General features: G+C 38.5%; 1 protein-coding gene across 1 annotated transcript in view; it reads right to left on the bottom strand.

The window, feature by feature from the left end:
- LOC121394205 (aminopeptidase O-like) overlaps positions 1 to 15,465 on the bottom strand; it is a 235,151-nt gene that overhangs the window by 199,467 nt on the left and 20,219 nt on the right. Inside the window, exon 2 of the mRNA XM_041564512.1 lies at positions 4,681 to 4,847. Coding sequence (XP_041420446.1) covers positions 4,681 to 4,847 — 167 coding nt within the window. The remainder of the gene's footprint in view (positions 1 to 4,680; positions 4,848 to 15,465) is intronic.

The following is a 15,465-nucleotide window of genomic DNA, read 5'->3' as shown; positions in this document are numbered from 1 at the left end:
TGTTATACATTAAGCACCTCAGAACTATAGACTTTTATTGCTATGACGCTGTGCAGGATGGCGTTTGACATGTTGTTTTTATGATTCAATGATTTAGGCAACAGTCCAAGCTTTTCGTGTTTGTGTTATGCATGTTATATTTTTAAGGCTGGTCTGGATTTTTTTTTCTACTGTTAGAAATATATAGATATATTTCAATATACATAAAAAATAAAGGGAAAGTAACGTAAAACATTCTCAAAACACTTATTGTGAATAATACATTATAATAAGAAAGGAGTACAAATATTTTTTGCAAGTTTCTTACCTACACGTTGACTACAGTTTGTTTTTTTTATCTGACCCTATTAAGCTACTTTTTTACACTATTTTAAATGGCCCATTTTCTGGCCAATCAGTCTACTTACATGCAGACAATATGAGATATATTATAAGCACTGCTGGCATAAATGGTATGTCTGCACCAAAGTTATAAAAAAACCCAGATGTATGTGCAAAGTAACACCCCCTGCTCTTAATGTGCGCTAAGCAGCCAGAAGATGTGAGGCGCTAGTTCATTTTAAAAATGCTTGTGGGAAGCAGCCTTAGCGTTCCAGGAGTGTGATTTACAATTTGTGGCTTTCCAGAGGGTGCTGGGTATTGCAGCTCACTGAATTTACTGGAAAACTGCTCCTTGGAGATTGCTGCTCTAAGTAATTCAGACATCCATTAACATCCAGTCTCTGTAGCTATTCAGTTGTTTGTTCAAAGTTAGCATATACAGTCATATTGAACAGCATTAAAAGAGTATATTTTAATAACCAGTAACAAACTGTAGATGAGTATTGTTCAGGCACCATTCAGGCATGCACTTATGTCTTGACAAGAAGGAAGCTGGTTTTGCAGGTCACCTTCTGCAATGGCCTACAATTCCTTTTACTGATCAATACATCGATGCACTGAAAAACAAGTCTGAAACAAGTCCCTGAACTGCTGGAAGACCTGTGATCTGGAAAGAGCCAGCTTTCTGACACTAGGTTCAATATAGAGTTCCTAAATACATTGGTAATGTAAAGATTTTATGATGCCATGTACACACTCAAGGCACTCCATTCCAAGGTAGCAATGCAACCCCTAAAGATCAGAAGGTTTCTTTGTGTTAACCTCTACAGATGGTGTTCTTGACTATAAGGCTTCATTTAAACAAAGGGATGTAATGCTTTACCAAAATGTTCTAATTTCTCCTTGTTTATACTCAATAACATTTTGCCATAAAAAATTGGCTTGTTCTGGTTTCTGTGTACTTCAATTAGGCTCTCAAACTGTTTTGCAACATCTCTACTACCAAATAGCCACTTTTCACTGAGTTGAACTGTTGTACCTTGTGCCTGAAGGTAAGCGTGAACCTGACTGACAACTGACAAGTTTCATTTACCATATTCTCACAATCCTTTGCAATTGGTATCAATTTATTTCTTTTGTCCACATCCAGAAAGATTGGATACAGTACTAGGGGCCTGTTGTTGAAGTATGGTGGACACATTCAGAATCTTATCACAGTTGAGTTTACTTACAAACTGAAAGAGAATCACCTGCTTGAAATCCACATATTTCTTACAACTTCTAGAAGGTGCTAATAATTTTGTGCAATTCACTTTAGGGTTTTTGTGTGGAATAAGATATTTTTTAATATTTTTTTTCGGCTTTTGTGTGTTTTCCACTGCAAACAAAGAAATACACACGTAAATACCAAAGCATTGCAATTTTCAACAATTTTCTAGCAGATATGATGAATTATTTGTGCAGAAATGCCAATACTTTTGGGTACAACTGTACCTCACCATCAAATTTTAACATTTTCTAATGCTTTAACAGAGACATTGGCTGAGACCATAATAGGTATACATTATGGCAGGCTCCAATAAGCTCTTAAAGGAACAGTTTAGTGTAAAAATAAAAACTGGATAAATAGATAGGCTGTGCAAAATAAACAGTTTCTAATATAATTAGTTAGCCAAAAATATAATGTATAAAGGCTGGAGTGACTGGATGTCTAACATAATAGCCAGAACACTACTTCCTGCTTTTCAGCTCTATAACTCTGAGTTAGTCAATGACTTGAAGGGGAGCTACATGGGATATACCTGTTCAGTGAGTTTGCAATTGATCCTTAGCATTCAGCTCAGATTCAAAAGCAACAGGTATGACCCATGCCCCCCCCTCAAGTCACTGATTGGTTACTGCTTGGTAACCATGGTAACCAGGCAAACAAAACAAAGAGAGCTGAAAAGCAGGAAGTAGTGTTCTGTTCTGTTAGACATCCAGTCACTCCAGCCTTTATACATTACAATTTTGGCTAACTAACTATATTAGAAACATTTTTTATTTTGCACAGCCTATCTATTTACCCAGTTTTTATTTTTACACTGAAAATTCTTTTAAATATACATGCCCTACCCTAACTATACATTATTGTACATGCCGAATACTTAAAATAAAAGTGTCCTGGTTTTACTAACCCCCCCCGGAATTTACTCAACTGGCCTCAAAGCATTGTCAGTAGCTGTGTAGTTATTCAAGCACATGGTGTCTGAAAATATTTATGCATGGCTAACATGTATGTGACACTATCCACAACAACCTCTGCTCATTTATGTCATGTTAGTGTCTTGAGTAAAGTTTTGCAACCAACACAATACTTTTAAAAATATATTTTGCAGGCATTGTTATTGGCTAATTTAGAAACAAGTAAGTATAATATCCCAATGCTTCTGCTAGCGTGTCATCAGTCCATGATTTGTTGTTTTACCATTGGTTTTGTATCTATTACAAATACCTGAAGTCTCTGTTAAATATCTCTAATCAGTACATGTTGTATATCTAAATACTATGATCTTTCATATAACTTTAGAAAGTATGCACATTTTTAAAAAAATTATAAACTGATATGCTGAAATGACTAATTGCCACATAGAGGAATCTTTAATGTTTCAAGCTGTAGTTTCACATGCCTTTTTGCTACTTACTTATGCCGGTATATAATTTTGGAGAGTTAAACAATGATTACTGTAAAACAAGTAATGCTACTTCGGTGATTCTCAAATGGGATTCATGGCATCTCCAATTAACAATGACCTAGTTAATAATTTAAGTATGCATTGATCAGAACCACCAGTGAATGCCAGCTTCAAGAATTTTAAGCATATTTAAATAATTTAAATGTGCTTTAATGATTAAAATCCAGATCTCTTTTAAGTTATAATGGTTTTAATGAGGCTGAGTACTGTTAGCCTGTATTTATAAACATATCGAAACATGCATTATACATTCATGTCCTATTTTTTTAAATTATACATTATCTAGTGCAAAATAAGTCAGATCCGTCCCTCGATGCAATTTTTTTGTTACAATACAACACTTTTCTTGTGCTGTTGTCACATCACAACAAGTAGCCCTGGGCCCTCAATTAGATATAAAATACATGCCAATGTGAATTTTCAGAGGATAATCAAAAGGCCTTGGTTGCCCACAGTACTTACCATTGCCTGAATGGTAATTCAATTATGTTCAGTGCATCGCATATCACAAAGTTTGTGGGGTCTCTCCATCAGCCATTATGTGTGTATTTATATTTTCCCCGTATATTCTATATTTCTATTTGCAAGTATATATAAAAAGGCAACATATATATATATATATATATATATATATATATATATATATATATATATTTACAAATATTTTGCTTTAACACCACCTTTCATTTGACCACACAGGCACGCTGCCTAGGAGTTATCCTAGACTCGCGTCTGTCTTTTTCACCACACATCCAAGCACTTGCAAAATCTTGTCGAAATCAGCTGCGCAACATTGCCTGAATACGACCATATCTCAGTTCAGACTCAAGCAAAACACTTATTCAGTCTCTGCCTTGATGATTACAGGTATTCCAACAAGTTGCCTTTCACAACTCTGATATTTTCAAAATGCGGCTGCTAGACTCATTCATCTATCTCACCGCTCAACATCGGCTGCTCCCATATGCATGTCCCTTCAGTGGCTCCTAATCTCCTCTAGAATCAAATTCAAATTACTCACACTTACATTTAAGGCCTTAACAGTGAAGCCCCTCCCTATATTTCATCTCTGATCTCCAAATACACTGCTGCACGCAACCTTCACTCTGCTTCTGACCTTCAACCTCACCTCTTCTCTCATCCCTTCTCCCCATTCTCATCTACAAGACTTCTCTCAGGCTTCTGCTTTTCTCTGGAACTCTCTGCCACGAGCTGCCAGACTTTCTCCTTCTTTCAAAAAATTCAAACGCTCCTTAAAGACCCACCTGTTTAAAGAGGCTTATTCAATGTACCTTAATTAATCAATCATTGCTGTATCAAAAAAATCACAAAATTGTTTCTAAAATCCTAATGTCTCAAATGTACCCTAACCTTAGTTTGTAAACTCTAACGTGTAGAGCCCTCTAATCCTATTGTACTCTGTAACCCTTGTTTGTTATTCACCATTTATTCCCCGACTATTACTTGCGCGAGTATTTTCATTGCATTTTTTCTAACTCAAGATTTTGATAACTGGCCCCCTTTAGTGCAATATGTCTACAGCTATAAAACATTGACTTTTTTTCAGAAAGAGAATATTAAAATAAGAATAACAGTTATTATTTTGTCAATAGGATATGCTTACCTTCACGTGAGGGATTTGGAATAGCACAATTTTCACCACTCATTAAAACTACAATATCGAGGGCAGCTTGAACTGTTGCATGCCAAGTAGACATTGCAACTGGAGGCTCTTGACATGGAAAGAGTGCCCTGTTGTTAATAGGAGATCCAATGGTGTAAACACAGGGCCTATTGTGGAAAAATATCATATTAGTACCATATGAACAAAAGAGACAGAAGGTTAATATTTTCTATATTTAGCAGTCTATTATTACTGATTAAATTTGACTGAACCAAACTTTGTGTTCAATAACCTTTGTCATTATTGTGGAATTTACCTTGTCACCATATACAAGTATGGGATCTGTTATCTGGAAACCCCAATATCCAGAAAGCTTCAAATTACAAGAAAGCCATCTCCCATAGACTTCAATTTATGCAAATATTTAAAATGTTTAAAAATGATCTATTTTTTCTGTAACAATAAAACAGTAGAGTGTACTTGATCCAAACTTAGATAGAATGCATTCTTATTGCAGCCACAAGCCTATTGGGTTTATTTAATGTTTAAATGATTTTTTAGTAGACTTTAGGTGTGAAGATCCAAATTACAGAAAGATCCGTTATCCAGAAAACCCCAGGTCCTGAGCATTCTAGATAAGAGGTCCCATACTTGTATTACAGAAATATTTTTTTTTATATAAAATAACGACAGCACAAAGTTAAGGGGTATTTAATTCATAGTTATTGATTCATCTTCTTTTTGGGTCATTTTCTTCCTGTTCGCATTTTATTGATCTGATGGTACTGGTACTTTAGAAATACTATTGAGGTTTATTAGTCAACTGAACTGGGATGATGGCAGGCCACTTTGTACAGCTTAAATAATACAGTATTATAAACAAATTTGTTTATAAAAAAAAATGCTGTGCAGAATGACATTTAAAAGATTCATAGAATCCAGGAACAGCCCTTCATTGTTGACTACTTCTATGAACTCTTCTGAAAGTATGCATTATGAAGCAAGTCTGTTACCTAGTCTCCTAATTCAATTTTGATTCAATAAATGTTACATGCTCATAGTACTTACTACCTGCAGATCTAGATGTGAAGCTTGATATGTGTGGGCCAAAAATAGTTAACAGCTTATTGGCCAATGTACAGTATAGTATCAACCAAAGGTCTGTCCCAAAAAATCTATAGGGCAGGTTTGAAAATCTAGTTGAGTGAGGACTGCCTTGGCATGTTGCAATAATATGAGTTTATGCCAGCATGGTTTTAGGCATAATAGATCCTGCCAGACTAATTTGTCTTCTATGAGGAGGGGAGCAAGCAATTAGACTCTGACATGGCAGTGGATGTGATCTACTTTGACTTTGCTAAAGCATTTGATACAGTACCTCACAAAAGGTTAATGGTTAAACTAAGGAATATTTGCCTGGAACATAATATTTGTACTTGGAAAGAGAACTAGGATAGATTACAATGAGCGGTGACAAATGAAGCATTTTCTAATTGGACCTGTGTTGTTACTGGAGTACCACAGGGGTATGTATTTAGCTCTTTACTTTCATGACCTTGAGGTGGGCATTGGAAATACTGTCTTTGTTTTTGCTGATGATACTAAATTATACAACTTTGCTTTGTACAATTCCAAGCAAGTTCCATGCAATTTGACTAAATTTGAAGACTGGCCAGCGAACTGGAACATGAGTTTCAACATTGATAAGTGCAAGGTTATGCACTTTGGTAGAAATAACATAAATGTGAGTTATAGACTATATAAAAGTGTATTGGGGATATCATTAATTGAGATGGGTCTGGGAATGTTTGTGGATAACAAGCCGTGTAATTCTAGGCAGCGCCTTTGAATGGCTACTAAAGCAAATAAAGTTTAGTCCTACATAATATGTGAGTGTAAAGATAGGTCTATAAAAGTATGTGCATATATGTGATATATGTGCACTGGGGTTCAATTGGAGGGGTTGAACTTAATGGACTTTTTGTTTTATGTACCCAACTTAACTATCTAACTTTGGAACTGTCAGTTATAATCTAACTGCATGAGAAAGAGACAGATTATCGAGATGGCCCAAAACTGGTGGGATCCACGGGTGGGGCCAACTTCCACACACCTTCAAGGGTGGGTTTGGGTTGTACTTTACCATGCGCCCACCCTGCCAGCGAACTTACAATGCCTGGCTTCCACCTCCAGTCAGTACTTTTAATAGCCTCTCCCCTGCATGCCCTGACACCTTCCATGACTTCAGAGAGGGGCGAGGCTAGCGCAGGTCTATCGATATTGATGTGCGCGCCGTTAGGGTCAGGTGTGGGTAGTGAACGATCAGGTTAGGGTCGGGGTCGAATGGACTTTTTGACGACCCACACATCACTAACAGATTGCTGAGAGGGAGATACTGAAACAGTACATTTTTAATTGATCATATTTAGTAAGCTGCCAATTTCCGTGAGAAGAAGCTTGTATTAAATGTTCATGATGAATTAACATTACTGAATAAAAGTATATTTTAAATCACCAAAACAACAACCCAGAGTTCTGGTCTGTACTGGAACCTTCCTCAGGGGTATCCTGACTAATAAGTCTGTGTCTGATATGGCTCTACCTTCAGTTAGAAGCAAACTTGCTGATTTGTAAAAACAGTTTTTGTGATTCCAGTATATAGGCCAGAGGCTAAGGCTGGTATACAGTAAACAAAGTGCAATAGGTAGGCAAGAGGTCAGTGCACACAACTGATGGAATCTAATAGAAAAAAACAGAGGTCAGGACAGGCAGCTGGCAATAAATGTAGTCAAATAAACAAGTCAGGTTTTGGTGCCAGATAAAAGCACAGGCTGGTGCAGGAACAAGGCATGATTAAATAATGCAAAAATATTGGAAACTTACTTATTTTTAGGGATTCTGGCACAATGCCTTAACTTAATGTGATGACTACACATGAACTTTAAGTACAAAGTGACCACTTTTCCTGCACACTTCTGTTCTCTCCTATAACACAAAGTCTCCAGTGCCAGCTCCTGTCTTACATTATACCAGAGTGTTATGAAATGTTCAGGGAACTATTCCACTACTACTGTTACCCCTGTTCCTCCATCATGTACAGCACTACAGATTTCAGCCACTGTGTCACTTGCAGTACATGTTGGTTCTTACAAACCGACACCTGAATGCTATTTTCCTAACTGCCCAGGGTTATTCCACAAACACTAACTCGTAGCAACCACCTAGGAGCAGCCTTCATGCCTGGGCTGGCTTCAGAGGACTATTTTGCCATTATTTACCCTATATAGGTTGCCTGAGCCTGCCCCTCCCCAGACTGTAGGAAATTTCAGAAAAATTCCCATAGAGGGTCAAACTTAGGGTTGGTACCACCCTTAGTTCTTTACTCAGATGAGTTGAGATTTAAAAGCATTTTTCTCAGCTCTTACTCACTTGCTGCAGGGCTGGGAACTTATGAATTATGCCATAAAATAATTTAAATGTTCTGGCAATTGCATTTTGGGAAGATATTTTCAAGATGACACATGGAATATTTGACAACCCCATACAGAATTATATCCGTATAACTCTATTTGCTCTCCATACTAAAGATTAAATAAGACACAAAATGAGCTACTGCCTGAAATCTTAACTGTGGCTAGAGTTAATTTCGCAAAACAATGGTTACTAAATTCCATCATGACTCATGGGAGAGTAGAAGGAATAAACACAATGCAGAATCTTTTGTATTTAACTGCTTTATTAAAGGACCAGATTGACAAACATAAAGAAATATGGCCTCCATGGAATACCTACTACCAATCCCAAAGATAAATACTGAAGTGTGTAGAACAACAGGAAACTGTACTGATAGTTTATTTTCCTTCTTTCATTTGCGATCCTCTTATACTAACATCACTTATCCCTAGGGTTGCCATCTGGCCGGTATTTTACCGGCCTGGCAGGTAAAAATTATGGCTAATCCCAATGTTATGAATAAGGAAAAAAGATAAACATATGGGAAGGCCGGTATTTTTTCCAGAAAAGGTGGCAACCCTACTCATCCCCAAACTGAAATACGATGATGTTATAATATAAATGTTTAGTCGACAACTGTACTTTTTCTCAATGGAAAACATAAATAAAAGAGATATTTTTTTTAAAAAAGTAATTTTAAGTGTTCAAGCATGAAAATTATTATATAAGGTATTCTTTAACTAGGCTCTGAGGTCTTAAAGGAAAACTTTACCCCCAAAATGAATACTTAAACAGATAGTTTATATCATATTTAGGGCACTTACTGACGAGCGGTTGAAGCTGCGCTCCCCTGCGTTCCGGTTTTCTGCGTTCAGCCGCAGGGGAGCGCAGGAATAGACGCATTTAGCTTTTTTCAATGGGGCTGTACTCACACAGGCGCGTGTAGACGCCGAACGCAGGCTGAGACGCAACAGGCTGTATTTTCCTGCGTTCGGCGCCTACACACGCCTGTGTGAGTACAGCCCCATTGAAAAAAGCTAAATGCGTCTATTCCTGCACTCCCCTTCGTCTGAACGCAGAAAAAACTGAACGCAGGGGAGAGCAGCTTCAACCGCTCGTCAGTAAGAGCCCTAAGTGGCATATTAAAGAATATTACCAAACTGGAATATATATTTAAGTAAATACTGCCCTTTTACATCTCTTGCCTTGAACCACCATTTCGTGATGGTCAGTGTGCTGCCTCAGAGATCACCTGACGAGAAATAATACAACTGTAACAGAAGTGTGGAAGCAAAAGACAGAACTCTGTCTTTTAATTAGCTCATGTGACCTAACATGTATGGTTTGCTTGGTTTTTTTGTGTGCACAGTGAATCCTACGATCCCAGGGGGCGGCCCTTATTTTTTTAAATGGCAGTTTTCTATTTAGGGTTACCCAATGTCACATAGTACTAAAAAAGTATATTATTATGAAAATGGTTTATTTACATGAAGCAGGGTTAAGCTTTTATGCAATATCTTTTTATAGAGACCTACATTGTTCAGGGGGTATAGTTTTCCTTTAAAAATAGTTATGATGAATTCTAGAATTCTAAAAAAAATACATATAATTAACAGATCCTGCCTGAAAATGCATTAACACTTTTGTGCTTTGTTTTGCTGCTTTACATAACAGCTGCCAATTTATGGCAACACACTAATTAGCTCTTGGCAAATTGACCAAAATGGAATTCTAAATCAGAATTTGAGAAAATAACAAGAGTCCTTAATATAAGAAGACAATTTAGATATGAGAGAGTAAAACCAGAAAAAAATATTAATACAGGTATGGGCCAGTTATCCAGAATGCTTAAATATACCCAATAGGATTATTTTGCCCCCTATAAGGATTAATTATATCTTAGTTAGAATTAAGTTCAGGGTACAGTTTAATTATTACAGAGAAAAAGGAAATAATTAACAAAAATATGAATTATTTTCTTAAAATGTAGTCTAGGGTAGATTGCCTTCCCATAATTTGGAGCTTTTTGAATGAATGGTGTCCGGATAACAGATCTGTCACGAACGTCACCCTAAATCCAGAACCCAAGCTAAGCTCCCTGGTCTGGGTTCTCACTTCTGCCTATAACCGCTGCATTTCACCTCCGGAGGAGCACCCGGCTAATTGGATGCCGCCAGGCCGGGCCAGTGCAAGCAGAGATTAGTCAGACAGGCTGGAATCAGGTTTGGAGAGCGTAGAATAGTCAGTGGACAGGCAAATGGTCAGGATTGGAGAGTTCGGAGTTAACAGGCAGGCAAGGGTCAGGATTGGAGAGGTCAGAGGAGTCAAACAGGCAGGCAAGGGTCACAACACAGAAGATCAAACAGGAGTCACTTAGAATAAACCCAGGAACTGTAGAAATAGAACCTAACAACGGGCAATGTGCTGATACCTGAATTCCATTTTAATACTATTTAAATTTTGCGCCAGTCGGGATGACGTCATCACGTCGGCGCATATGGCACGCGCCATAGGAGATCCGGCACTCGATGGGACAAGATACTTGCGTTGGGCGTCCCCGCCGAGGGCATGGCAGGCGCCCCCGCATGCCACTAGACCACCAGGGTGAGTCCTGGAACGGAACCTAAGGTGGTCAACCCTGGTGTAGGATTTGACCAGACTCTTCACCAACACTGGAGGAGAACATGATTGCTGGTGGACCTGAATAGCCGGCTTCAACATAGAAACAAGTTAGATAACATAAACATATCAGGCAACTTAAGACAGACAGAGGTTGCGTTCACAATCTCCACAATAGGATATGGACCAATAAATCTGAATCCCCGCTTAAGAAATGGGGTTTTAAGCTTGAAATTCCCTGTGGATAGCCAAACTAAGTCCCTAACCTGATATTTGGGTACCTCCCTATGGGTTTTATCGACTGCTATGTACGGAACTATGTACACCAGAATGAGACTTAGAGCAATACTTAACAAAAGGAAGTTTCTCTAGGGAAGCAACTGCCACCATAAGAGTGGAAGCTAGACATGAATCCTTGCACTTGGAACCCCACTGGATAACCTCCCCAGTTACCCAATTAATGTGGGGGTTGTGTTCCTGTAGCCAAGGTAACCCCAGAATTAACGGGGACGAGGAACCATCAAGGACATGAAAAGCAAATTTTTCACAATGCATATTGTTCACACACATGGATAATGCCTTGGATTTTTGTGTTACCAGACCTGACCCCAGTGGGCTTCTATCAATAGTAGAAATCCTCATAGCAGGTGTAAGGGGAGTAAGGTGAATATTATACCTTTCTGTGAAGGCAGCATCTAAAAAATTTACCCCCGTCCCAGAATCCACCAAGGCTGAAACTTTATCTGAACCCCAGGCCAGGACAAAACTACAGGTACTAGGTTTTTTGAGGCGAATAGGGGAGAAGAAATCTCTCTACCCAAATGGAGTTTCCCTTCTCCATTTAGGTTTTGATGTTTTCCAGGCTTCTTGGGACAATTTTTAAGATAATGCCCTTATCCCCACAATATACGCATAGACCCAGGGATCGCCTTCGGGCCCGTTCCTCAGGGGACAAGCTTATAGCCCCCAATTGCATGGGTTCCCCCTGAGGGTTAGGAAACAAGGAAGTTGGTAATACATCATTATCACATATAATAGGGAAATCTGTATCCCCCTCAGCCCATCTCTCTCTTTGCCTTCTATCAATTTGGAAGGTAATTAACCAGGCTGTTTTTGACAGAGCTAGAAAGCCCCACCCGGAATTGACTACAAAGAGCTGTATCATTCCACCCTGTCTCAACTGACCAGCGGCAGAAATTCTGTACAAAACTCCTCAATTATTCTTTCCCCTTGACTGAGTTTACGAATCGCAGAATCGGGAGAGCTAGCACGATCCGGGTCATCGTATAACATGGCCAGGGAGGTAATCTTAGTGCCCAAACGTGTGGGTCACCTTGAAGTAAGGTCATAACGAACCTTACTTCATCCTCACCAGTAGGGAAGTTGTGAGGGAAAAAACTGAGGTATAACTTACATGCCTCTTGAAAAACAAAAAATGTACTCCTATCCCCACTAAACTTATCAGGGAAGTGGATTTTTGGGTCATGGGAAAAACCTCTATTACCCGGAGTAGAAGACGGAACAGACCCCTCAGGAATCGCAGAAGAGGATTGCTGAGCTGCATCCAACCTCTCCGAGAGAGACTGCAGACCTTGAATAATATAGTTCTGTTTTCCCTCTTGTTCACCTAGGCGCTGGAGGAGGGTCGAGTACAGCAGTTCAGAGGTTTGCGGAATAGCGGAATCATGACTTTCGGCTTTCATTTTCTTCTTCATGAGCCCGTTGTACTGTCACGAACGGCACCCTAAATCCAGAACCCAAGCTAAGCTCCCTGGTCTGGGCTTGCACTTCTGCCTATAACCGCCGCCTTTCACCTCCGGAAGAGCCCCCAGGCTAATTGGATGCTGCCAGGTCTTATTTGAGAGAGGAGCAAAGCTAACGGTTCTGGACGAGCAAAAAGGCATGATCATCTCACCAGGATGGAGGAACACCACTTGGAACAAGCAGGCCGGGCCAGCACAAGAAAAGATTAGTCAGACAGGCCAGAATCAGGGTTGGAGAGCGTAGAATAGTCAGTGGACAGGCAAATGGTCAGGATTGGAGAGTTTGGAGTTAACAGGCAGGCAAGGGTCAGGATTGGAGAGGTCAGAGGAGTCAAACAGGCAGGCAAGGGTCAAAACACAGACGATCAAACAGGAGTCACTTAGAATAAACCTAGGAACTTTAACAAATAGAACCTAACAACGGGCAATGTGCTGATACCTGAATTCCCCTTTTATACTAATTGAATTTCACGCCAGGCGCGATGACGTCATCACGCGGGCGCATAAACCCTGATGTGTGCATTAACATGATGTGTGGTAGAACAGACAAAGAAAAATACTGTATATCCTTTTTATAAAAAGTGTATCCTACTTAGATTTATATAAATGTTTTGTATAATGCATGGAAGTAGGTTATCATGTAACATTATGCATAAATCTTTTCCCTTCGTGATAACAGCCGGTTTTATGATAGAAAACAAAAGAATATAGGACATACAGTACATACAATAATGTATCCTATTTATAGTTGAAAGATACTTTGAACAAACATCAATTTAATTATTTGAACAAATGTAAATTAGTTAGTGAGAGCCCCCCGTTCCTGGTTGTTCATCAGGTTCCAAAATATAGTAGTGATTTTTTTCAGCCTTCTCTCTTTACCTAAGGAAGGATCCCTGCTTCCTCAGCTGGCATAACTTCCTTGGCTTTTCTTGTGGAAGCTGGAATTACCCTTCAACATGTCTTTGGCTACAGTGGCAATACGTTTAAAGCAATTTGAGTATTCTTAAAAATGTTCCACCACTCATCTAAGCAGGTACTTCAGTTCAACTGCATGTTAGGGGATTCCCTAACCAAATAAGCCACTTCGATAAGGGGTAAAACATTTTAAAAAATACTCATAAAGCCAGTTGCTTTAGACTTATCTCCACTAGACACTGTATGCCATGGCCTGGATGAATGAAAACATGCATAGATACTACAATACTCTGTAACCTGATGGACAATGTGTGTGGAGAGTGATGGAGGTTGTTAGTGATTGGGACCCTAAGTGATGGATGTGCAATGAATTAAATTTCTGTTTGTGAGGATTATTTTTTAAGTAAGACAAGGATGTTGGTCTTTATAGGATTTCATGCATGTATCTACATTCATATCTGAAGTTACTGAAGGAAAGTTACTCCCAACTTGTAAGTAGGACTTACTTCTTACTTACATAACTTCTCATGAAGGCAATAACTTTTATTTTTATATCATGTTATAGAAGCCTATATGAAAGAGCAGTCTTTGCATGCTTGCCAACTGAAGCTTTGCTTCACTTACATCTTAAGATTTCACCAAGCTCATGAGTAAAGGCTTCCCTATCCTACAACAAGCTTTTCCATTATTTAAATTATTGAAGTGAATGATGTGTAAAGTAGAGAGGAAAATGTTGCTGCTATATAACTAAAATATAATAATAAGAATCTATGATTTACAATAGTGTTTTGGAAGTAGATAGGAACACATGTTAATAGTAGTATTGCAGTATTGTGGTAAGTAATGCTTTGATGCAGTGTTACAAATGAGTAAAGAGCAGTAATCAATAAGTCATTCACAGTCTAGACTTATGCTGAATAGTGTAGGGTTCTTTATTGATGGCAAAGAAAGCTATCACTTTGTTTTTGCCATGTCAATACTATGAACAGAAACAGAGTCTCTACATGATGTATGCTGTTTCAGCTGGTGTTTTGGACATCTCACTGACAAACTGGATACAGAATAGATAAATATTGTGTTTAAAAATGCTACCTGTTAATGTAGCAGCTTTCATATACCTGGGAATCCTAAAATCAGTAAAAATGCAAACATGGAAATGAAATAAGTGCAGTGCACACAGTACAGTTGGCCACATGAGTCAGTTCCCAACATGCCCAGATGCAAATAAAAGGCTCTATCAACTAAGCCAATAGGAGTGGTCAACCAAAATGTGAACAACTGGGGTTATGCAATAGTGACTCAAAACTAAGATGCTAGGAAATTAGACATCAAGTTGTTTTACTTTACTGCCAAATAAAATAAGTATTAGCCTATGGAAAAAGGACCTAGTATACATGCCTAAGGAGCCAGACATTGCAGGGCAATGGGGTAATTATTTACCTATTCATACTTCAACTATTGAAAGAGTGAAAAAGCTATTGCAGAGAAAAGGATTAATATATGAAATTTATAGCAATCAGTTATCTGCTAATGCTATACTCACTCACTACAAACCTGAGCAAACAAGGCCAACCCACACTTTATAAAGAAATGTGGTGAAAACATTTCAAGGGTTTCTTAGGACTATTATAGGTAAAGGGGACCCGTCACCCAAAAGAATTATTCAAAATCCTATTTTATCACATTAGTCAAGCAAAATGAACTTTAATTACACTATATAAATTATTTGAATCTTGTTTCCTTCAGTCTGGGAATTCATAATTATAGTAAGCATGCAGGAGCCATTTTGTGCACACTGTTATTAAGGCAAGCCTTGCATCATCTCAAAATATTGTTTGTGCACCAGAATGGGAGACCTGATGTCCATCCCCATGCACTGGTTACACAATTAAATGGTAAAGAGAATGGGGGAATGTCTGGAGAGCAGTGACATCTAGGAAGTGTTGAATGGAAAGGGAAAGTAATTGTCTGCCCCGCCTCTATGCCACGGGCATAGAGGAGTGGCAGACAATATTTGAATGACAGCTGAGAT

The sequence above is a fragment of the Xenopus laevis genome, chromosome 1L (genome assembly GCF_017654675.1).
Source record: "Xenopus laevis strain J_2021 chromosome 1L, Xenopus_laevis_v10.1, whole genome shotgun sequence".
In the NCBI taxonomy this organism is placed as follows: Eukaryota; Metazoa; Chordata; class Amphibia; order Anura; family Pipidae; genus Xenopus; species Xenopus laevis.
Note: the sequence above shows the minus strand (reverse complement) of the source record. Positions and strands in the feature narration are given on the sequence as shown.